Source organism: Ovis aries, chromosome 15, assembly GCF_016772045.2.
Source record: "Ovis aries strain OAR_USU_Benz2616 breed Rambouillet chromosome 15, ARS-UI_Ramb_v3.0, whole genome shotgun sequence".
NCBI classification, from domain to species: Eukaryota; Metazoa; Chordata; class Mammalia; order Artiodactyla; family Bovidae; genus Ovis; species Ovis aries.
Genome location: NC_056068.1, coordinates 77,418,681 through 77,443,665, shown reverse-complemented (window position 1 = coordinate 77,443,665; position 24,985 = coordinate 77,418,681). Strand labels below are relative to the sequence as shown.

The 24,985-nt window shown below is 39.3% G+C and overlaps 1 protein-coding gene and 1 long non-coding RNA gene across 2 annotated transcripts; both read left to right on the top strand.

Moving 5' to 3' along the window:
* The first annotated feature begins 4,753 nt into the window (after window positions 1–4,753).
* Window positions 4,754–11,616, top strand: LOC121816724 (uncharacterized). Its single transcript, XR_006056434.2, has 2 exons — window positions 4,754–4,843; window positions 10,020–11,616. It is a non-coding gene; the product is annotated as an uncharacterized LOC121816724 (long non-coding RNA).
* A 5,626-nt stretch (window positions 11,617–17,242) lies between these two features.
* On the top strand, window positions 17,243–18,898 carry LOC101121077 (olfactory receptor 1165-like). Its single transcript, XM_060400184.1, is given in 2 exon segments — window positions 17,243–17,846; window positions 17,848–18,898. Coding segments are annotated over 2 exon segments (951 nt in total). The 5' UTR covers window positions 17,243–17,456; the 3' UTR covers window positions 18,409–18,898.
* Window positions 18,899–24,985: the final 6,087 nt, after the last annotated feature.

Below are 24,985 nucleotides of genomic sequence, written 5' to 3'. Positions count from 1 at the left end.
TCATTATTTAAGGAGATTTAGTTCAATTCAGAGTGTTAACGGTTCTCTCTGAGTGTGTCTTTGTGCACATGTGATGTTATTACAGGGACCTAGTCATTGTTTGGAATGTTTTGACACATTTTATTCTCCCCCCCCCCCTTTATAGTAGCATTGTATGGATACAGATTTTTTCTTTTCTTTTTTTGATAAGTTAGTGGAGTAAGTTTGGGGTTTTCTGTGGCTCACAAGAATTCTAGTTTAGTGCTGTTTTCTTCTGTAGTGTAGTGAAATGAAGTATATGTGAACACACACACACACATATACTCACACATATACCCAGATATGTATGAATGTGTCTATTTTGTTGTTCTTCAGTTGCTAAGTCGTGTCTGACTCTTAGAGACCCCGTGGACTGCAGCATGCCAGGCTTCCCTGTTCTTCACTATCCCTCCGAATTGGCTCAGATTCATGTCTGGTGAGTCAGTGATGCCATCTCATCCTCAGCCACTCTCTTCTTTGGCCTTCAATCTTTCCCAGCATCAGGGTCTTTTCCAACGCGTTGGCACTTCACACCACGTGGCCAGAGTACTGAGAGTTTCAGCTTCATCATCAGCATATACCTAAATCTATACATAAATCCCTCTCTATGTAAAATGCACGGTTGTTGAGAGATTTGATTATCAGTTTTTTGTGTGTATGTTTCTTTTATCTTGTTTCTGGAAGATCCTTAACACAATTTACTCATCTTGCTTCTCTTAACATTTATAACGCTATGGTCATCCTTTTCCTTTCCTCCTTTGTCTTAGAAAGAAAGTTCCCTGAAGTTTGCACCTCAAATCCTATACAATCGCTAGCCTTTTTCTTGCAGCCAGTGCTGCTTCCTATCAGACTTTTGACCTGCTTTCAATTGCTGGTTATGTGAGTAGAACTTTATTATTTATTTTACCTGTTTTGTCCCGTTTGTACTAATAAGATCTCCACTTTCCTTTTCTCTTTTCTAAACTGTGTCTTCAGATTTCTTCATTCTACACACTTAGCATGATGGTAATTTGAGACCCAGAGGTCTTCCTACTTCTCATAAGTATTTATTTACTTACAGGTAAATTTCACTTCATGCAGTTATCTTTCTCACAGTGACACAAAAAGTATGGTTTATTCATTTGATTCCCCTGGTCCGAAAAGTTTTTGGGAGGATGGGTGGGAAGATTAAATTTTAAGTCTTAACAGTATCTTAAGGCCTTTTAATAGCTCTTGCCAGAAGAATGCTTTATCTATTTTAATTTTGTTGATATCAGTATGCTATATCATGTAATTTATTTTGATTATCACCTACATTATATCTCATATAGTAATTTTTGCTATGGTAGTCTATATTATTCCTTTGTAATTTTTAAAGGCATGATTTTACAGTTTTAAATGGACTGCTTCATTTACTCTTGTATTTGCTGCTGCTGCTGCTGCTAAGTTGCGTCAGTTGTGTCCGACTCTGTGCGACCCCATAGATGGCAGCCCAACAGGCTCCCCTCATCCCTGGGATTCTCCAGGCAAGAACACTGGAGTGGGTTGCCATTTCCTTCTCCAATGCATGAAAGTGAAAAGTGAAAGTGAAGTCGCTCATTCGTGTCCGACTCTTAGTGACCCCATGGAGTGCAGCCCACCAGGCTCCTCCATCCATGGGATTCTCCAGGCAAGAGCACTGGAGTGGGGTGCCATTGCCTTCTCCGCTTGTGTTTGCTAGTAACCAATGAATGATAAGTTTATTATTAAAATTGTTGTGTTTTACTTATGGGCTAAGACATAGTCAATTTTTAAAGTTCCTTAAGAAAGATGGGAAAGAATTCTATTGCCTATTAGTAGATTTCTGTGATATATATGTAACTGTGTTATTTTGGGATTATAACAGAAACACAATCAAATATATATATGTATATATATCATATATTGTTTTTAGTTTGAATTTAGAGTCTATTTCTCCTCTCATCTCCTATAGTTTTTGGCTTATGAATATTTTTGCTTTGTCATTGAATTATATATATATATATGTTAATAACTATAAATTTGTTATGCATTCTTGTTTTTGTAATATATTAGTAGTATTTGCTTTTGTAAGTATTTTCATATTTATACTAATATCTGCACATATTATTAACCATGTTTTTGTATATTTACTTCTTATAAAATTAATTGAAATGAAGTGTTAACTCTCTTTCTTACCTAAACTATTTGATTATGTAAGTGACCAAGAGCCAACACATCACTCCTAGTTCAAAAATGAAAATTGGAAAAACAAAGATAAAAATCAAAGGTGAGTTGATGCTTGAATGTAATCTAGTAAATTGCCATCTTTGAACACTGGTTTCCTTATTCCTGAAAGAGACATGAATTTATCAACTGACAAAAAAAAAAAAAAAAACCCAGCCTAAAACCAGAATTATTTTTATTCTATGGACTTAAACCTAGAAAATAAGGGGCTTCCCTGGTGGCTCAGATAATAAATAACTCACCTGTAATGTAGGAGACCCAGGTTCAACCCCTAGGTCAGGAGGAGCCCCTGGAGGAGGAAATGGCTACCCACCCCAATACTCTTGCCTGGAGAATCCCATGGACAGAGGAGCCTGGGGGGCTACAGTCCGTGGGGTCACACGTGGGCTGCAGTCCATGGGGTCACATGTGGACTGAGCGCCCACCCACACACAAACCTGGAAGACAACGGCTCAGTTAATTCAGAGAAACTGCTCTGAAAAGGGAAGGGAGGAATCAGAATGTATATGCATTTTGCAACAAAAACCAGGTAGTCAGACCATCAGATTACTGTAAATTAAAGAAAACCAGATAGCTCACGTTAATAAATTTAGGGCTTTTCTGCCCTTGGGAAGAGGGAACAGTCTGGGCTCCTTGAAATCATCCCCTGAGCTGCACCTTGACTACTTAGGGCCAGGACCCTGTTCTTTTCTATCCTGTGTTCCCTCAGGGAGCAGCTCTGTTTCAATCCAGAGTTCCTCAGGGCTCACCAGCCTGAGCGGGAGGTGGGGGTGCAGGAGCCGAGCTGATGGTTTGGCGGCCTCAGCATCCTCTGTTGGTCGACACGACAGGTCACAGTTTTCCTTCACAGAATAAAATGTTTTCAAAGTTATATTTAAACCACGAACATCTTGCTTTCTATCAGTTTCTGCTACTTTCCCTAAAGCAATCAATGCACATTATTTGTGCCTTGATTTAAATTACAGTGTCACTCTGCCATCTGGTGGATATGCTATTTGCATCATTTGTTAGGGAAAGACAAATTCATACTCTTTGCTACTAATTTGCAGAGGGATTTTATGCTACTTGTGGTTCAGAAGGTAAAGGATCCGTCTATAATGTGAGAGATTCTGGGTTCGATTCCTGGATCAGGAAGATACCCTGGAGAAGGGAATGACAACCCACCCCAGTATTCTTGCCAGGAGAATTCCAGGTGCAGAGAAGCCTAGTGGGCTACAGTCCACAGGGTTGCAAAGAGTCAACCATGACTGAGCAATTAGCACTTTATACTCTTCAATACTATGAAAAAATTCTACCCAATTACTATGTAATTTTGCTGAGAATGAGACCAAAAATAGATAATCTAGGGTCAAACTGGGAATGTTGGGGGAAAATAAAATCAACATTTCCTTCCCATTATGTCAAACTAGTATTTAAACTGTATGTAAACTTAAGGGGAAAAAATAATCTCGTGTAATAAGAAATAATACTGGACTGAGATGATCAGATTTACTTTAATTCTTTAACCTTTTCTGAAATATGTGCCAGGCTGGAGGCCCAGACCAGATCAAAGAAAGATAAATAAAACTGCCTGTGTGCGCACTGAGTGACCGTGGACCCCAGGGTGCCCGTGATGGCCTGCACTTCATCTGCCATTCTCAGGAGTATCTGCACATAAACACCTGCGGGGGTGGGGAGGGAGGGCAATTGTTAGTTGCTCTGTCATGTCTGACTCTTTGCGACTCCATGCACTATAGCCCACCAAGCTCCTCCATTCATGGAATTCTCCAGACAAGAATACTGGAGTGAGTAGCCATTCCCTTCTCCAGGGGAATTTTCCTAATCCAGGGATAGAAGCCAGGTCTCCTGCATTGCAGGTCAAATCTTCACCATCTGAGCCACCAGGGATCTATCTAAAACTACGTATTTACATGTAATACTGAATTTAGGAGGCTACTTTGAATTGAATTTCTTACTTTTTTAAAGTCTGCTTCACCTACATACACTTATAGGGATGATCCCCTCAGTTATGTGCTGTGCTCAGTCACTCAGTGGTGTCCAGCTCTTTGCGACCCCATGGACTAGAGCCCACCAAGCTCCTCTGTTGTGGAGGAGCTGGAAGGCTTTAAGCAAATACTGAAAATGTATTTGCTCCACTCATGACGAAGGTTGGAAGCTGGGCCGAGCATAACAAAGGGTTATGAGCGTTCACTGAGTGCCCAAGGCTGGGAACGGATGACGAAGGGTCAATACACCTGGCCTTGAGGCATTCGAAGGCTTCCTTCTGACCACCTGTTTCTGAGAGCAAGGACTGTTGTTTTATGATAAGACTCCCTTTAGAGTTTTGCCAAAGCTATGTTATGGCTTGGGCGGTAGGAAGTGTATTTTATGCTTGAATGCTTTAATGTTTATCTGGAATGGCTATGTGCAAGTCAGCCTTATGCTCTATTCCCTGAAAATTATAAAACTACACAATTGGATAATAAAGTTTGTCAGTCCACTAGAGGCTGTCCCTGAGTGTCCTTTTCAGAGTGCAGTTCTCCGAGCCTTACAACTGGGGCCCAACGTGGGGCTCGAAGCAGCAGACTGATTTTGAAAAGGGCCGCACTCCTGCAGAAGCGAGGTAAGCAGGATGGGACATCAGACAAGTAAAATTCCTTTTGTTCATCTCATGCATCATTTCTTGAGACAATATGGGGTTAATCTGCCTAAAGAGCAGTTAACTAGCTGTTACCAGACAGTGGTTGAATATAATCCATGGTTTTCGGAGGAAGGAACCTTGGAATTACAAACTTGGACCAGAGTAAAGAATAATGTTTTAAAAGCTTATAGACAGGGGGTAAAAATTCCCCCACAATTGTGGGTAACTTGATCTCTTTTACAGGCTGTTATGGAACAATTAGATGGCTCAGGAGGAGATTTAGAGTTTGAAACTGTTCGATCTCTGCATGAATGTGAATTAGAAGAGAAAGATCTATCAGAGGTTTTAAATCAGAAAAATGTCATGCTAGAGCAGATTACGGACAAACAAGAACCACAGATGCTGAAAGCAGTCAAACAATCAACTTTGCTAGAGGCCCCTGATCCACCTTTACCTTGCTTTTCGCGAGCTCATATTAACAAGCCTCTAACACTGGACTTTCCGCCCGCTGCAACGCTGTCTGCTGCTGCTACTGCTCCCCTATTTCCTAGCATTCCTCCTCGGGACATGCCTCTTTGTGCGTGGGCTTTTCCAGTCCAATTTAATAATCCTCAGCCTGGACATAATCAATGGCAGTCACCTGATTTTGGTTTGCTCATGCAATTCAAAAAGGCATGTATGTTCTATGGACCTACCTCACCCTACTGTATGAAATTTCTTAGGGGCTAGGCAGATCAGTGGCTTCATACAGATTTTTTTACAGTTGCTAAAATGATTATGACTCCACAACAGCTACTACAATGGCAAATGTGGGTTCACAGATAAAGCCAAATTAATCTTGCAAGGACAGCAAAGCAGGGGAAAACCTACTGGACTAAATTTTAAAATTTTCACCGGCACCAGAGCTATGGCTAAAACTGCTGCACAATTACAATTTGTGCAGCCGCCCATGTTATACTGAATTAAGGAAGTAGCTATCAGAGCATGGGCTAAAATCGACAGTTCACCTCTAATGGATCTTTTGTAAAAATATTGCAGGGACCAACTGAAAAATATACTCAATTTATTGATAAATTGAAGGAGGCCATTGATCACAGTCTTGAGGATGCATCTTTGCGAGAAATCATTTTGAAACAATGAGCTTCTGATAATGCTAATGAAGATTGTCAAGCTATTATCAGACCCATTAGGGGGCAAGGAGGAGTTATGGAATACTTGAAAGCCTGCAGGAATGTGGGGACGATTCAACATAAAGCTGAAATAGCTGCTTTAGAAACCTTAAATGTTTCCCAAAAGTCTAAAGTTAAATGTTTTAACTGCGGCGAGCCGGGACACATGCGGAAGCAGTGTCACTTGCCTCGGCAAACAGGTCGTTCTCCTGACAAAGGAGGGGCTATTAAAACTAAGCCCCCCGGGCTCTGCCCAAGATGTAAAAAGGGGAAGCATTGGCTGACTGAATGTCTCTCTAAATTTGATAAACAAGGTAATGCTTTACCCATTCAGACACCTCCTTCAGGAAACTAGAACAGGGGCTCTCCTCTAGCCTCATTAAACAAGGAGGACAACCAAATATTACTAAACAGAGGCTACCAGACGTAACACATGTATAGACATTTCTACTCCCCGAGATATGAAATTATTAATGGTAAATGTTAGGACCAAACTGAAGCCAGGACAGGCTCTAAGGGGCAGGCTAGGCCTGAGGTTTAGTCTCTAAGAAAGCTGAGGCACTGGGAACTCCCGCAGGCAGTGTAGCTCGACCAATCAGAAAAAATCCCCGTAGCCCCCCGCCTGCGCCAGACCTGAGCCAATCCGGATAGGGATGCGAGGTTTAAAAGTCCCATGCGAACATACGGTTTAACCAATCAGCTATGCTGTTACAGGAACAAAGAACCGTCTGTATAAAAGTAGATGTGATTCAGAGCTCCCGGCTCTCATCAAGACTCCATTGTGCTGGATGAGACTTGAGCCCTAGCTCGAGCTAGCAATAAACCCCTTTATGCTTTTACATTGCTGTGGATGTCTTATTCTCTCAGTTTTGGGGACTCGGACACTGGGCATAACAGTAAATAATCCTATGAAAATCTTAATTGGATATTTTGGCCCTATACCAAAAACTACTATAGGCCTCCTATTGGAACAAAACAACAACACCATGCGCAAGATAATTGTACATACTGAGATCATTGATAAAGATTACACGGATAAAATTGCAATAATGTTACATGTGACTCACAACTTGTATTTACAAAAGGGTGACAGATTTGCTCAGTTATTGCTATTACCTTATGTGCCCCCACTTAATAGAAAAACAGACGCCAGAACAGGTGGCTTTAGGAGTACCAACGTTACTGCAGCCCTTTCTACTGTTATAAAAGAAATCAATAGGCCCATGTTAAAATTAAAAATCAGAGAAAGAACTTTTGAAAGAATGTTAGACACTGGGGCAAATGTTTCCATCCTAAGAACAAAAGACTGGCCTTCGGACCGGCCTACAATTTTAACCTCACACCAGTTGGTGGGAATAAGAACTGCAGATGCAACTCAAACTTATGTTAGTTCATCTTACTTACAAGCCCTGGGCCCTAATCAATTAATTGCTTACATTAAACCGTACATTGCCCCATTACCATTAAATTTGTGGGGAAGAGACTTTCTACAACAAGTTCAAGCGACTATACAATTAAATGAAACTTTTTCTTAGGGGTCACTGAAATAAAGCCACTAAAGTTAAAATAAAAGTCTAATAAACTTATCTGGACAGCTCAATGGCCTCTATCAAAACAAAACTGTCCACTTTGCATACTTTGGTGGCTGAACTACTACAGCAAAATAAAATAAAAACTACTCAATCACCATGAAATTCACCAGTTTTTGTCATTTTAAAAAAATCAGGTAAATTGAAAATGCTAACAGATTTAAAAAATGTTAACACTATAATGATTCCTATGGGAGCATTACTACCAGGACTCCCAAGCCCTGCTATGGTCCCTAAGGACTGGGCTATTATGATTATTGATTTACAAGATTGCTTTTTCACTATACCTTTACATCTGGATGACAGGCAACGTTTTGCCTTCTCAATACCTTCTATTAATAATCAAGCCCCTGCTCAACGGTATCAATGGAAGGTCCTGCCCAAAGGTATGATGAACTCCCCTATGGTCTGTCAATTCGTTGTTGATAAAATTTTGCAGCCCGTCAGATTGCAATTCCCTGAGGCATATCTCATTTGTTACATGGATGACAGTTTATTGGCTTCTCCCTCAGAATCTCAATTAAGTTTATTAGGTAACGAGGTCAAAGCTAAACTAATCATGAGCTACTAATAGCAGAAGATAAATTGCAACACCATTCGCCTTTTAAATACCTTGGATATCTTATGGACTGCTCCACTGTATAGCCACAGAAGCTTTCTATTAGAAGGGATGATTTACAAACACTTAATGATTTCCAGAAACTTCTTGGGGATATTAATTGGCTACGACCTACCTTGGGAATTCCCACATATGCTTTACAAAACATATTCAAATTATTAGAAGGTTCCTCTGATTTAAATAGTCCCCGACAACTTACCCGATGCTAAGAAAAAATTACAATTGATAGAACAGAAAATTCAACAAACATTTGTTTACCGTATTAATTACAATTCCCCTTTTCAGATATATGTCTTTGGTACTAAAATATCTCCTATTGTCATTATAGTGGAGGATAATCACCCTATTGAATGTGTATATCTCCTCCATTCCAAACGGACTAAACGCATTGTTTCCTATGTAGACTTAATAGGGAAAATCATTTTTCTTGCACGCTCTCGCTTGTGCACTATAGCTGGATATGACCCTACTCAGATTTACCTACCTTTGACAAAAACAGAAATTGATAATGCTCTCCAGGTGTCCACTACCTTTCAGATTGGCCAACCCACCTAAGGAAAATTATGGAATTTCTTACAAAATACTTCTTTTATCATCAACAATATTGTTTCTGAACACCCTCTCATGAATGCACCTAATTATTTTATAGATGGAAATAAGGCAAGATGGGCAATCATAATAGGTCCCAACCTACAGAAAAAAAAAAATAAAAGTCCTTATCAGTCTGTTCAAAAAACAGAATTATTTGCATTATATTGTTTATTACTCTAATAGAAACCCCATTGAATGTTTTAACTGATTCTTGCTACATGGCACATCTTTTCCCATCTTTTGTAACAGCTCATTTTATATCCAATGAAAATGATCTTATACATTTGTACTTATTGATTCAGCAAGAAATAAGAGCTAGACTCCATCCCTTCTTTATTACTCACATTCGTGCTCATTCCCATTTACCAGGACCCCTCAATTTAGGCGATGATTTGGCTGATCGCCTCATCTTCCCTATATTTTCTTCCCCCGAACAGGAACATCAGCTCTTCCATACTAACGCTAATGCACTACATGTTCAATATAAGATACCATTACAAACGGCTAGAAAAATTGTTCGGAATTGTGCCACATGTACCCCCTTTCATTTGACCACTAGTCCCCAAGGGACTAATCCTAGAGGCTTACAAGCAAATGAATTATGGCAAGCTGATTTTACACATTACAAACTGCCCCCTTTTAAATTGTTATTTGTAGTCATAGACACCTTTTCCGGCTTCATTTGGGCAGTTCCTTCTGCCGCAGAGACTACTAAAGCTGCCGTCACAGCTCTTCTGCAATGCTTTTCAGTGATGGGGATCCCTGCGTCCATCAAAACTGACAATGGTCCTGCTTTTACAGCCAATGCTTTTCGTGATTTCATGCATCAATGGGGTATTTGCCATCTTACTGGCATCCCGTACGACCCTCAAGGTCAAGCCATCATTGAACAGGCCCACCATACACTCAAGCTCATTCTTAATAAACAAAACAGGGGGAATAAACTAAGGGGCCCCTATGGACCTAAAGCCATTTTGCCTATAGCCCTTCTAACAATCAATTATTTTAATTTGCCTCAATCAATTATTTTAATTTGTCTCTACACAGTCAGGAAACATGAACAGAGCGACATTTTTCTGATTCACCCTCGTGTATGCCTGAACAAACTGCTGTTTGGGTTAAATGTCTTAATCAATGGTGGCCAGGAACACTTAAGTTCCTAGGCAAGGGATATTATCTTGTCATTTTAGATGATGGAACCGAGCAGTGGGTCCCACTCAAAAGAGTCAGAAGACCGATAGACCTTGCTCCACACCCCCTGACCGATCACAGCACTAAAACAGAAATTGCAACAGATGCCTTCTGAGCCTCCTTATGACAACGTATCCTGAGAGAAAAAAATCATCTGTGCCAGGGATGGACTGGTCCACCTGCAGAGGAAGGTTTAAAAAAGTTTCTGTTCACGCCAACATGACTTTGTTGATTGGGGGCCTCATGGACTCTTTGTGAATTGCTCAGAATCACAAGAAAATAATAACACCTGCCAATGGTATAATGTTTCAGCACCACATTTTAACAGAACACAAACAGGACTCTAGCATCAACGCAATGAACTTTTGAACTGGTACAATGGAAGTCTTTCACCTCCCAGACCCCGGATAATCAGTACAGTCCTGGGGCCCGAACACTGGCATCTTTGGAAAATTCCTGCTTGCTTGTCCCGGTTTAGTGACTCGTATGCTTATGCACATGTTTCCATTCCACATAATTATACTATTGAGTATAATTATACCGGTTATGTTCATGCTTGCATAAATGCGCCCTATCTTTTTGCTATTGGGCAATTTTGGAGTAATGGCTCAATTCTGTCCTGTACTGTCGTTTGTATACTTGTTTAAATCTTAATGTGCCAATTACTGTTACTAAAGACAGTGTTTTTTCAGTCTGGCAAAGGACTGATTTGTGGGTTCCAGTTAAGATTTCTGAACCTTGGTCAGATTCCATGTTGTTGTCTTTTGTTCTGAGAGAATCCCTGAAAAGAAGCTAACGTTTTATTGGCTGGATTATAGCTACCATAGTGGGTATTATTTCAATTGTAACTGTTGGTACAGTTTCTGGAATGGCATTATATAATTCTATTCAAAATCATGATTTCATTACTGCTTGGAAAAGGATTCTCATGATCTCTGGGCCCAACAAGCTCAGATAGATCAACAAATACAAATCACGTCTACCTTCAGCAGCATTCCCGTGTTATATAACACTGACTTCTATAATACACTATCCGCTAGTACTTCCTTTCTAAATCCGAAACCTTGGGTACCCCATACGATGCGCCGATCTGTTTGTTAGTTATTGTTCTTATAGGATTCCGAACATTATGCGCTCGAGCCACCGCCGCCCAAAAAGTGAGAGTCACCATGGCTGCGGCAGTTCTTGCTCCTGAGAAAAAAAGGAAGGAAACCTGGAGGAGCTGGAAGGCTTTAGGCAAACACTGAAAATGTATTTGCTGCACTCATGACGAAGGCTGGAAGCTGGGCCGAGCATAACAAAGGGTTATGAGCGTTCACTGAGTGCCCAGGGCTGGGAACGCATGATGAAGGGTCAATACGCCCGGCCTTGAGCCGTTTGAAGGCTTCCTTCTGACCACCTGTTTCTGAGAGCAAGGACTGTTGTTTCATGATAAGACTCCCTTTAGAGTTTCGCCAAAGCTTTGTTAGGAACTGTATTTTATGTTTGAATGCTTGAATGCTTGTCTGGTATGGCTATGTGCAAGTCAGCCTTATGCTCTATTCCCTGAAAATTATAAAACTACACAACTGGATAATAAAGTTTGTCAGTCCACTAGAGGCTGTCCCTGAGTGTCCTTTTCAGAGTGCGGTTCTCCGAGCCTTACACTCTGTCCATGGGAATTCTCCAGGCAGAAATACTGGAGTGAGCTGCCATTCCTTCCTCCAGAAGATCTTCCCAACCCAGGGATTGAACCTGGGTCTCCTGCATTGCACGAGGATTTTTAACTATCTGAGTCACCAGGGAAGCCCTCCTCAGTTAAAGACAAAGATTAATAAAGTTTGTATTGAACTGAATCCTTATGTGTTAAGGTGGTTAGAATGTGCTACTTAATTATAGTAATAGATATTTTATCAGATGGAGTAGTTAAATCAACCTGTTACAGATGTATAAATTATGGATTTTGAGAATTATACAGAAAATTTAAAAACAGCATTTTGAGAATACCAAGCAAAAAGTGATCTTAGTGAAAGCTCTAGGCCAATGTGAGGACCAGTCACAGAGTATGGGAAATGTAGAGAGACATTGTGGAGTTTAATATCGTCTCTGCATTCTTCCTGAAGAGTCTCCCCCTCCTTTTGAAAGTTTGTATCTCTAGAGCCCCTTCTTATATACTTTTAGTGAAACTGGGCAACCCAGAGACTCTGAGTCATTCACACTATTCTGTTTATTGACGCTGGAGAAAAAAGAAAATCCTTTTATTGTTGTTGTTCTGAAATTAGCTTCCTGTGGCTTTTAAAAGTTAATTCATTTAAAATTACATTTCTCTGCTCAGGACACAGAAAAAAGGGCCAGTTTTTCTTTCATATTTTAGCCTTGAAATATTTGAAGACAGTGTTAAGAGTCTCCTTCTTCTTCTGTGTTCCAGATGTCTTCAGGCCCTGGATTGGTTTATCAGATGCTCTAGCTCCCATATTACACCTCACCGTTTATTGCTTCACACTGCAGGTGCCTATGTAATTATTGCTAGTGACTCGTCGGCAGTGAGATGTTGTCAAGAACATAATGTTCGTTTCTGAATCAAAATGAAAACGGGAGTTACTTCTTCCTGTTTACATCAACTACTAATGCAACCGCATCGAATGCCATGATTATAATATTGAAACTGAGTCAGTGTCATTCTCATTGTCGACACCGTTTTACAACCACAACCTCTTCATTACTACATACTTGTCCTGTGGGCATGGAACTCTATTTCAGCTCTATTCAGCAGTCGGTACTAATCCCAGCTGCATTCTTTCCACAGTTGAGATTCTCTGGTCCTCTGATCGTATCTCATGCTTTTTGTTGTTGTTCAGTCTCACAGTCAGGGAAGACTCTCCGCAACCCCGTGTCCTGCAGCAGGCCAGGCTTCTCTGTCCCTCACCCTCTCCCAAAGTTTGCCCTGCCTAAACTCTACTTCTAACTGAAGAAAAGTTGAACATTCAAACTCCTACCTTGGTTCAGACTGTCTTCTCTGCTTAAAATGTCTTTTGTTTTTCTTTCTTATCCATTCAATCTATCTTAACACTATAGTTTGACTTGTGATTGTATTGATCAGGAAATACCTTGGTCATTATTCAAGTATTTCAACATGTGAAGAGCACTCTTAATATGCTTGACAAAAGCTTAATGAAAAATAAATAGGCAAAACACAAAAATATTATGCACAGTGGCAATGCAGAAAAATGTAGTATTCTTTAAAGCAAATTATTATTTCTCTCACTACATTACAATTATACCATAACAATCCCAGTATTGAACTTCCCAGGTGGTGCTGGTGGTAAACAATCCAACTGCCAATGCAGAGAGACAGGTTTGATCCCTGGGCTGGGAAGATTCCCTGGAGGGAATGAACACCCAGGACTGATCTCCTTCAGAATGGACTGGTTGGATCTCCTTGCAGTCCAAGGGACTCTCAAGAGTCTTCTCCAACACCACACTTCAAAAGCATCAATTCTTCTGCACTCAGCTTTATTTATAGTCCAACTCTCACATCCATACTTGACCACTGGAAAAACCATAGCCTTGACTAGACAGACCTTAGTCGGCAAAGTAATGTCTCTGCTTTTGAACATGCTGTCTAGGTTTGTCATAACTTTCCTTCCAAGGAGTAAGCATCTTTTAATTTCATTTCTGCAATCACCATCTGTAGTGATTTTGGACCCCCCCCCAAATAAAGTCAGCCACTATTTCCACTCTTTCCCCATCTATTTCCCATGAAGTGATGGGACCAGATGCCATGATCTTCGTTTTCTGAATGTTGAGCTTTAAACCAACTTTTTCACTTTCGTCTTTCACTTTCATCAAGAGGCTCTTTAGTTCCTCTTCACTTTCTGCCATAAGGGTGGTGTCATCTGCATATCTGAGGTTATTGATATTTCTCCTGGCAATCTTGATTCCAGCTTGTGCTTCTTCCAGCCTAGCGTTTCTCATGATGTACTCTGCATGTAAGTTAAATAAGCAGGGTGACAATATATAGCCTTGACGTACTCCTTTTCCTATTTGGAGCCAGTCTGTTGTTCCACGTCCAGTTCTAACTGCTGCTTTACCTCTTCTACAAATCTTTTCATCTCAGTTTGAAATAATTCTGTTTCTTAACACAAAAGATTCCATATCATTAATAATTAAGATATTCATTTTTAAAAACATATTTACATAATGCAATCCCCAACCTCTCTGTGGGAACATTCACAATCTGGGCTTCTTTATTTAGAAGCACTGTCAAAGTTTATGGAATTAAGGTCTTAAAGCTTTAATTAAACTCCATATTGGAGGATAAAAACACTTTTCGATCCCTTGTCTGGGAAGATTTCAAATGTCATGGGGCAGCTAATCCTGTGCACCATGACTACCGAGCCTGGGCTCTGGAGCCCATGAACCAAAAATAAAGAAATAAATATTTTTAAAAAGAAACAAGTTAGTATCATATACACAGTGCTTGCTTTAACTGAAACTAGCATTCAATTCTGAACAAAATTTGGAAGAAAGGAATTTAGAATTTCAGCGTAATACTTTATAGAATTAATAAAATTAGAAGTAGAACTTGTTGCACTGATTATCTTCGGTCTGCATGGACTTCAGCTATTTTTATCATTTATATTTGACCTACTAATAAAAAGCACACTAAGAAATCTATCTATAAAATAGCAAAAAAGTAAAAAACCGACAACCTTCTATTTCAAGTGATTCTCTTTTAAAAGGCTCCTTTGGTTGGAATTACAAGTATATTTGGTGATTCAATCCCTGCCCTGACAAACGTTCAGCTGAAATATGAGGCCAACTGCTTTGATGTGGCTGTCAACAGATGTTCAAACAGGTAAGCAGACATTTTCTTTATTTCTTAGCCATCACATACTAAAAATAGCTTACACGTGTAAAAGTGAACTTCAATTAGCTGCTGAGTTGTAGGTTACCTGCTTGGCTAAATCTTCCAAAAATTAGCTGCACTAGAATTGTCAATCACTTTGAATAACTTGTGTAATCTTTGTTTTCCAATGCCCCTACATATGTGTATATCAAGATTTCCCACGCAGGAAACTGCGTGTGTATGTATGTGTGAAAGTGTGTGTATGTTCGGTTGTGTCTGACTTTTGAGACCCTCTGGACTGTAGCCCACCAGCCTCCGCTGTCATGGAATTTTCCAGGCAAGAGTAATGGAGTGGTTGCACTTTCCTCTTTCAAAGAAACTAGGTAGTAACATCTTATTGGGTCAATAGTTTACACGGCCTTCTTTCCTTTTGGTATGTAACATAAAGGAGTAGGTGCAGGGATCACATGGATGAGTTTAAAGTATTAGTGCTATGACCTCTAGGACTGTAGTACAAAAACATCGCTGGATCTATCACCAGGATCATCAGTCAGCCAGTTCAGGCGCTCAGTCGTGTCCAACTCTCTGCGACCCCATGGATTGCAGCACGCCAGGCCTCCCTGTCCATCACCAGCTCCCGGAGTTCACTCAAACTCATGTCCATTGAGTCGGTGATGCCGCCCAACCATCTCACCCTCTGCGGTCCCCTTCTCCTCCCGCCTTCAAGCTTTCCCAGCATCAGGGTCTTTTCCAGTGAGTCAGGTCTTTACATCAAGTGGCCAAAGTATTGGAGTTTCAGCTTCAGCATCAGTCCTTCCAATGAAAATTCAGTACTGATTTCCTTTAGGATGGACTGGTTGGGCCTCCTTGCAGTCTAAGCCAGTATCATGACACCTAATAAATCTCCACTCTACCAACCCTTGGCTGATGGCACTCATATTCAGGGCATGACAGATAATAAGCCTAACTGGCTAAATGCAAAAATATGTGTAGTATAATGCTGTGGATTTTGTATAGTGTATTGTTAACTGTGTTTTCATATCAATATATGTGGAGATATATAAGACTAAAAAGCATATCTTATCAGCCATAATTTGGGTTAGGGTCATTGGAAAATATGTTAATATAATTTTTCATGATTTTAAGAAGTGTAGGCTCTGTATGGTCTTCCCAAGTGGCGCTACTGGCAAAGAACTCTCCTGTCAATGCAGGAGACATGAGAGATAAGTGAAGTGAAGTGAAAGTCGCTCAGTTGTGTCTGACTCATGGATTATACAGTCCATGGAATTCTCCAGGCCAGAATACTGGAGTGGGTAGCCTTTAAGAGGGGTTTAATTCCTGGGTTAGGAAGATTCCCTGGAGGAGGGCATGGCAACCCACTCCAGTATTATTGCCTGGAGAATCCCATGGCCAGAGGAGCCTGGCAGGCTACAGTCCATGGGGTCGCAAAGAGTCCAACACAACTGAAGCGGCTTAGCAAGCATGAACACAGCCTCTGTGTAGAGGTGAATTATTTTCAAAAACATCAGCAATAGATCATCGACAAAAGAAATCATGCTGTAAATTACAGAGGAGGAAGTTTCCTTTGGTTATTCTGTTTGTAGCTCATGACAATAAACTCTGTAAGAATTCTTCAGGGTTTGAGTCCCCAGGGTTAGGTGGTTAGATATAAAACAAATTAAAATACCATCGTGGAGTATAATTTCTAGGTCTAACTATTACTCAAGGGTGTGTTAATCCTCCTTAAATTTCTTGACTATTGCAAAAATGACAGATGATATTTCTTGCTATCTTTATTAACTATATTTTGCAGGAATCCTCAGCTTTCTGATGAAAGCACTGGAAACATTTAAGTCAAAATTTCAATTTTGATACAAAACATGGATGCAGCATATTAGTGTTAGCAAGGAATCCATCATAAAGATACACCGAGGATATCTGGTGTCTGGTGAGTTGGTTCAACCTAGGATCATCCTTTCACTCTGATCTGAGGGACATGGAATCCAGAAGGGTTTTGGCAGAGGAAACCTATAGGAGCTGAAAACAGCAATCTACAGGCTAAATTCTACTTTTTAGTCCCAGGACAGTCGTGCTTGTGCGGTTATATCTTTAACCCAACAGAAATTTACTACTATGTTTTTCTTTATGTATTAAAAGTGTTTAATCTTTCCCAGGTTAATTCTGCTCTTATCATGTGACTGCCATAATCCAACCAATGATTTGTTTAGTTCTTTTTTTTTTTCCTGATTTCCTTCTAGGTAGCCTGTGTTTTCATAGAATCATATTCTATCTTGGGGATATTTAATGCTCTAAGCATCACATTCATATAGGAATCATTTACTTATACTACTACTATTGATAAATACTATTATTTTCTTATTTTCCAGGTAAAGAAACAAAAGTTCTAAAGGATAAAGCTAATTTCCCATAATAAAATTCACTCAAGTTGTAAAGACTTCAGCTTGACGCTTCAGAGCATTCCTGTGTACACACTGACCACACTGCTTTCACTAGCTTAGGTGGAGCTGTCTTCAGTTTCTTTCACTCCACCTTCTCATGTTCCACTGCTCAATTTTAATTCTTCTTTGTGTTTTTTAAATCAAGAGCCATGGTACTGAATGAAGGAAATCAGAGCTCTGTGACCATGTTCATCCTCTTGGGCTTCTCAGAATACCCATGCCTCCAGGCACCCCTTTTCTTGGTGTTCTTGACCATTTACACAGTCACTCTGGTGGGGAACCTTGGCATAATTGTGGTCATAAGGACCAGTCCCAAACTCCACACACCCATGTATTTTTTTCTCAGCCATCTTTCCTTTTTGGATATTTGCTCTTCCAGCGTATTTACACCCAAACTCCTGGGTATCTTGGTTGTGGAAGACAGAGTTATCTCTTTCAAAGGATGCATGGCACAGTTTTTCTTTGGCTGTGCATTTGTGATTATGGAGATGTCCATGCTAGCAGTCATGGCCTATGACCGGTTTCTGGCTGTTTGTAACCCCCCTGCTCTACACAGCTGCTATGTCTCCTAAGCTCTGCAGCCTCCTGGTGGCTGGGACTTACACGTGGGGTGGAATGTGTTCCTGGACAATCACATGTTCTCTTTTGGAGCTGTCCTTCGGCGGTTCTAACGTCATACATCACTTTGGCTGTGAGTATTCTGCCATCATCTCTGCTTCCTGTTCTGACACCCATTTCAGTCAACTGATGTGTTTCCTCATTTCTACACTAAATGAGGTATGTAGCCTCCTGATTATCCTCATGTCCTATGCTTTCATAGTTGTCACAATCATTAAGATGCCTTCAGCTGGTGGACTCCGAAAAGCCTTCTCCACCTGTGCCTCCCATCTGACCGCCATCACCATTTTCCATGGGACTGTTCTGTTCCTTTATTGTGTACCCAACTCCAAAAGCTCATGGCTCCTCGTCAAAGTAGCCACTGTGTTTTTTACTGTCATGATTCCTATGCTGAACCCTCTTATCTATAGCCTTAGGAATAAAGATGTGAAAGAGACAGTCAGGAGTTTGATAACTATGAAACTGCTTTCTCCCTCAATATAATTCAGAAGTCCAGTGGGACTGAAAAACCACTTGAATTAAAGTCAGCCTGGGTATTAGCCAGATAAATATGCTTGTGTTCATATTATGCCTTATAATTTTCATATATATTTCTGATGCTAGTTTATCTTTATTATAAGTAAATATATGATTATGTTTCAAATAAATTGTATGTTGTATTTTACATTTTTTTTGATGGTCAGATGAGCTACAATTACTTCTCGGTTAATAGAGAAATAATACATTATGGAAGTCAGAGTGATGAAAAGGGATATATAGTTAGAGACTCATTCCTTACACTACAGTTTATGTTGTGGTTTGTAACAATGCTGCAAACACAGATGATAACTGTGTTTAGTGTCAGGGTTAAGGTTAGGGTTAGTTTAGGGTTAGGGTTAAATTTGCACTTAGGTTCTCATAACTAACTCTTCTGATTCAGTTTTATAAAATGCAACTTTTAGCTCTTCTCAAAACTTTATTTTATACCAGGTAAAATGAGGAGTTTTGAGTTTGCCTTATAAAAAGTATTACCTGATTTTAAGCAAGAAGATCCTAAAAATAATAGCTAGTCTCTGTCGGCATCACTCATTTTTTGAATACCTGTGTAATATAGTTCAATCAAAGGTGTTTAACTGAATACTGAGAAAAAGTTAAATGTATTTCTAGGGAGATATGATGATTACTCAGTGATAAAGCCCAAGTTAAGAACTGCTCTATTTTCTCTTCTTCTGACAATTACTCGTTCATGTCTCAGGTTTGCACTCATGATCCAAAGGAAAAAAAAATGCTCTTCGTCAATAATGAAGTATGAAAAAATTATAATGAGATTAACAGAGATGCTTCTGAGTAACTGGACCTAATCATGAATCTACCTCACTCAGTTTAATAAGCCTTTCTTATATTCCTTTGAAGTACCTGCCATTACCACATATTCTTTTTTTAATATAAATTTATTGATTTTAATTGGAGGTTAATATTCTTAATTATGGTAGCTTTGAAGTAAATCTCACTATCCATTAGAGCAACTTCTGACATCTTTTCTTCTGTGTAAGTGGATCCTGTTTATCCTTGACCATTTCATTTTCATACAAACTTCAGTATTTATTGTGTTCATTCTTTTAAAGCCTGAGACTCTTAGGGGCTCTAAAATTTACATCACTTGTTCTTTAGCTCTGCAGGTTAAAGCATTCTTGGCTGTAGCCATGCCCTCTCTGCTTCATTCATCTATGCTCCTCCATAATCATTTCACATTTCTGAGATTATGATGAGATCATATTAGCTGGTTTTAATTTTACCATTGTTTTAATTTATTCACCTTTATTTTTGGCTGTGCTGCACAGCATGTGAGATCCTAGTTTCTCCACCAGGGATCAAGTCCATGCTCCCTGCAGTGGAAGCAAAGAATCTTAACCCCTGGACCTCAGGGAAATCCCATCATTGGTTTTACTAATGTGGCTTGGCCATTTTATTTATTTCTCATTATCATTACTATGATTGATTTGGTTTCTAAGGGAAGAGAGAGACGACAAAGGCATGTTATGTTTTGAGTTTGACATATTGAGTTAAAAACAATCCACTTTTATCTCTTTCTTTTACTGATTAGGGGAAAAAATTGGCATTGATAAAATTCTACAGGCATGGCAAATAGTAAGATATTGTGAAGAATCTATATTAAGAAATTACAAATCTTAATGAAATAAACACACACCTTGAAAAAACAGCATTCAGTCTTATACAATAAAAATAGAAAGTGTAAGTACAGTCTTATCTGTTAGTGTAATGGGGGTCTGTGTGTGCTCAGTTGTGTCTGGCTTTTTGTGACCCCACGGACCTTGGCCCGCCAGGCTTCTCTGTCAGTGGGATTTTCCTGGCAAGAAGACTGGAGTGGGGGCCACGCCCTTCTCCGGGCAATCCCCCAACCTGGGATCAGACTCCTGTCCCTGCATCTTCTGTACTGCCGGTGGATTCTTTACCACTGAGTCACTGGGGAGCCCAAAGAAATGGAATTTGTTTCCAAAATCTTCCTCACAAAGAAATCCTATGCCCTGTTTTTTATGTTGGTGAATTTCTCCAAACATTTGAGAAACATTGTCAATCATGCACAAATCTTTCTAGGGAATAGATTAAGAGGATACTTAAGAGTGCCTTATATTCACTTAGATTTTAGCAATCAGTTCAAAGAAAGCTATTATGAGAAATAAATGTATAGATCAATCTTTCTCATGAGGTTAGTTAATGAATATTCAAGACAAAATATTAACACATTGGATTTTTTCCAGAAACTGAAAAGTGGTTTAATAGTCATGAATTAATAACCATAAATCAACATATGAAAATGAAAGGGAAGATACATTATTCATGCAAATTACAGTTCTAGAAAAATAATTTGGTTAAATACAAAACTTATTCTGCTCTGAAAGGTTGATTTTTCTCAACTTACATTTAATAAAATTGTTATTAGCTACAAGAAACTTTAAATAATCCTCATATTAGCTATTGACATTACTGTGATTAATTTTAAAATTCTTTGGCTCTAATACTATGTATATATCTAAATTCACATCTCTCAAGAATGTACAAACTCAAAGGAAGTTCCCTAGAGTTTTAATTGAAAAGTTCATACTTCCTGGATGGCTGTGACAAATATTTCTAGCATCCATGTCCTGAATAGAAATTAACCTCTTCCTGATAAGAGTATGAGTTTCTCTGGTGACTCATATGGCAAAGAATCTACCTGCAATGCACAAGACCAGGGTTCTGTCCCTAGGTTGGGAAGATCCCCAGAGAAGGGAATGGTCAGCTATTCCAGTAGTCTTGCCTGGAGAATTCCATGGACAGAAGAGCCTGGCAGAATACAGTTCATGGGGTCTCAGAGACTCAGATGACTGAGTGACTAACATTTTCACTTTCTTGTTAGAGTATAGAATGTCAGAAACAGGTTATCATTGTGAAAAATATGACCTGTTGACCAGTATGATGAATACCAGAAACGGCTTTCTTTTGGTGCAATGAAGGTATTCAGGGGTTACAACTTATCTATCAATAGTTTCTTGATAATCCTTATGCTTGCAGGAGACCTGTGTTCAATCCCTGGGTCAGGAAGATGCTCTGGAGAAGGAAATGGTAACCCACTTCAGTATTCTTGCCTGGAGAACTCCATGGACAGAGGACCCTGGCAGGCTACAGCCCTTGGGACTGCAAAGAGTCGGACACCACTGAGAGACAACACACACACGCATACGTGTTTGCATGAATAAGTCTTGGGAATTACACTTTTAAATAGTCATTTCTACTGCTCACCATTAGAAAACAATGATGCACTTGATGTTTTTATATATACTCATTTATGCAGCACTACGACATCCTGTTATTACTTTCTCATATTTTCGTTGTAGATTCCTTAGGAGTTTCTGTATACAGAATCTAGCTGGCAAATAAAGACAGTTTTACTCTCTACTTTTCAGTAATTATAATTTTCTTCCTTATTCAACAAAAATCTAAAATAAGATGTGAATTGAAAGTGGTTAAGGACATTATTTTCCTGGCTGTTATATACAGAGTTGGGAGAAAATCAAGTTATTTTACTTTATATAGGATTTTTTTCTATTCTCTGTTTCTATACTAGACATAATATTAGCTAGAGGTATTTTTGTAGATGTTTATCAGGTTGAAGGAATTTTCTTGTATATCTTGTTTGCTGCTATACAGGTAATCTTTTTTTTTCTTTCCATCTGAGTCATTGTTTATTTTCCTATCATATACTGTGATATTTTATTTTCTAATATTTCATTCAGTGTTTCTATGATGAGGTACATTAGTTATCTTGATCTATGTTTTTTGTTTGTTTGTTTACAACATCTTTGTCTGGTGTTGGTGTTGATGGTTGTTGATTAGTTACTAAGTCGTCTCTGACTGTTTCGCAATCCCATGGACAGTAGCCTGCCAAGCTCCTCTATCATGGGATTCTCCAGGCAAGAATGCTGGAGTGGATTGCCATTTCCTTCTCCAGGGGATCTTCCTGATACAGGGATAGAACATGTGTCCTCTGCCTACAGATAGATTCTTTGCCTCTGAACCACCAGAGAAACCCATGAAACACCAGAGATGACCCCAAACTCAGAAAACGATCTGAAATATTGGTGGTGGCCCCTCCTCACTGTCAGAGATGGCCACACACTTTCTTTCCTGGCGTGCCTCTCTGCCTTGCTTCGATCTTAACTAAACAGTTTCTCTGTGTGCTCTCCCACTTGTTTTGCTATGTCTCTAAAAATAAACTTTGTACCTTCATTTACAATTTTTGCCTCCTTGAGAAATGCACTTTTTTTACTGGGGACTAGATATATATATGTATATGTATATGTATATGTATATGTATACGTATATGTATATGTATGTATACTTATGGCTGCCAGTAACCCGAATCTCAGCTATCAGTTTTTAAACTATGGAGTTCACACATTCTAAACTAATTAATCATTTTGTACATTACTGTTTGAATTGTCTTTGCCTCTTCAACCAAATCCTGAGCTCCTGAAGGTCAGGAAGCAGGCCAAAGAATTCGATCATTGTCCTTGCACAACTCTGGGTCCTAGATATTTGTAGCTGAAAAGCCAATCCAGAAATCTTTGGTTTCTATCATAGAGGTTTCTTAGAACCTCAGTCAGAAGCACCTGGGAAATCAGTTGAACTCACGGATATTTGGCAGAGAAACCCAGGAATGTTCATTTTAAACAAGCCTCTTGGAATATTCTTATGTACATGGGTGTTTGGGAATTAGAGAGCTGTCACATACAAATAAACACAATCCTAAGTACATGTTTCACACAAGGTATAGGCAAGATAGTAACAGCATCAATCATGTTATCAAGTTTAAATAACATTTCCAGTTTTATTTCTTCCTCTAGCTCCCCCTCCCCTTCTTGTCTGAATCATCCTTCTGGAGCAAAATTCTAATCAAATCCTTCCTTCAACCAACACCTTCCCAGTTGTGAGACTATAAAACCCATGATCATAAACTTATCCTTTAAGAATCTTTATGGCCCAGTTGCAACCAAATGACATAACTTTTTAACTAAGAGCACAAACTCTGGGGCCAGACTGACTGAATTCAAATCCCAATGCCTCCAGTTTGAGTATGAGCTATATTTATGGGATGAAGAAAAAGTGTTGCATGTATCTCTTATTGCTCTGTTTATTCAAATATCCATGCACTTTTTTTGTGCTATTTATTACTTAAATGCTTGACAGAATTTACCATTTAATAGTATGGGACTGCGGAGAAGGCAATGGCATCCCACTCTAGTACTCTTGCCTAGAAAATCCCATGGATGGAGGAGCCTGGTAGGCTGCAATCCTTGGGGTCGCTATAAGTCGGACACGACAGAGCAGCTTCACTTTCACTTTTCACTTTCATGCATTGGAAAAGGAAATGGCAACCCACTCCCGTCTTCTTGCCTGGAGAATCCCAGGGACGGGGGAGCCTGGTGGGCTGCCGTCTACGAGGTCACACAGAGTCGGACACCACTGAAGTGACTTAGCAGCAGCAGCAGCAGTATGGGACTGAGGTTCTCCTTGGAGGAATATTTTTAACTGAAAATTCAATTTCATAAGGAGATAGAGGCTATTCATATTTTGCATTTCATCTTTGGTAAGTTTATTTGTATGGTTCAAATGATTTTTCTACATCAACTAGATAGTTACATTTTTTGGAAGAAAATGATACAGAATACTCCCTAATTATTTTTTCTACATTGACAGCATCTGTAATGAAGTCCCATTTTTTTCTTGAGTAGCAATTGTGTTATGATCTGTTATTTGTAATCAATTTATCTAACAGATGATTGATTTTATATATCATTTTAAACATCAGAATTTTAGTTTTGCTCAATCCCTTATTTCTATTTCACTGTCCATTTTCTATTTTGTTGATCACCATTCTCATCTTTTCCTCCTATTTATTGTGAGATTAAAAACTATGTTTGCTTTTTTATCTTCTTAAGATGGAATCACAGATCAAGCAAGTAGGTGCTATTTTAAATAGAATGAGGTATTAATAGAGAGAGTACAAAAATGTTGACCTTATGAGTGACTAGTAGAACTCTAAACTAGTCCTTAAGATTCCCCACCATTTGGTGTACACATATCTTCAACTAGCCATTCAATTACACATTAATCTGGGAGCTGTTGGCAAATAATTTTAAATTATAACTAGTTTTAAATCAGTTGATCATAATGAAAGAAGACTCTCCTGACTGGTGGGTCTCATATAATCTGATGATTTGTTAAAAACGCTTGAATCCCTCTTTAAAGAGATGCATGAATTATAAGAGGGTGTTGAAAGAGAGATTTGAAGTGTGAGAGTGACTTGAGCGGAGAAAACAAAGCAGATACCCAGGAGTGGGTTCTAGGAGCTGTGAATAACCCCAAACAGATGTCAAGGAAACAAGACCCTATTCCTACAACTCAAGGAACTGCATTATTCCAACAACATGAATGAGCTTGGAAGGGAACCAATTTCTAGATGAGAAACTTGATGACACTTTGATTTCAGCCTTGCGATAACTTGAATAGAGGGACCAGG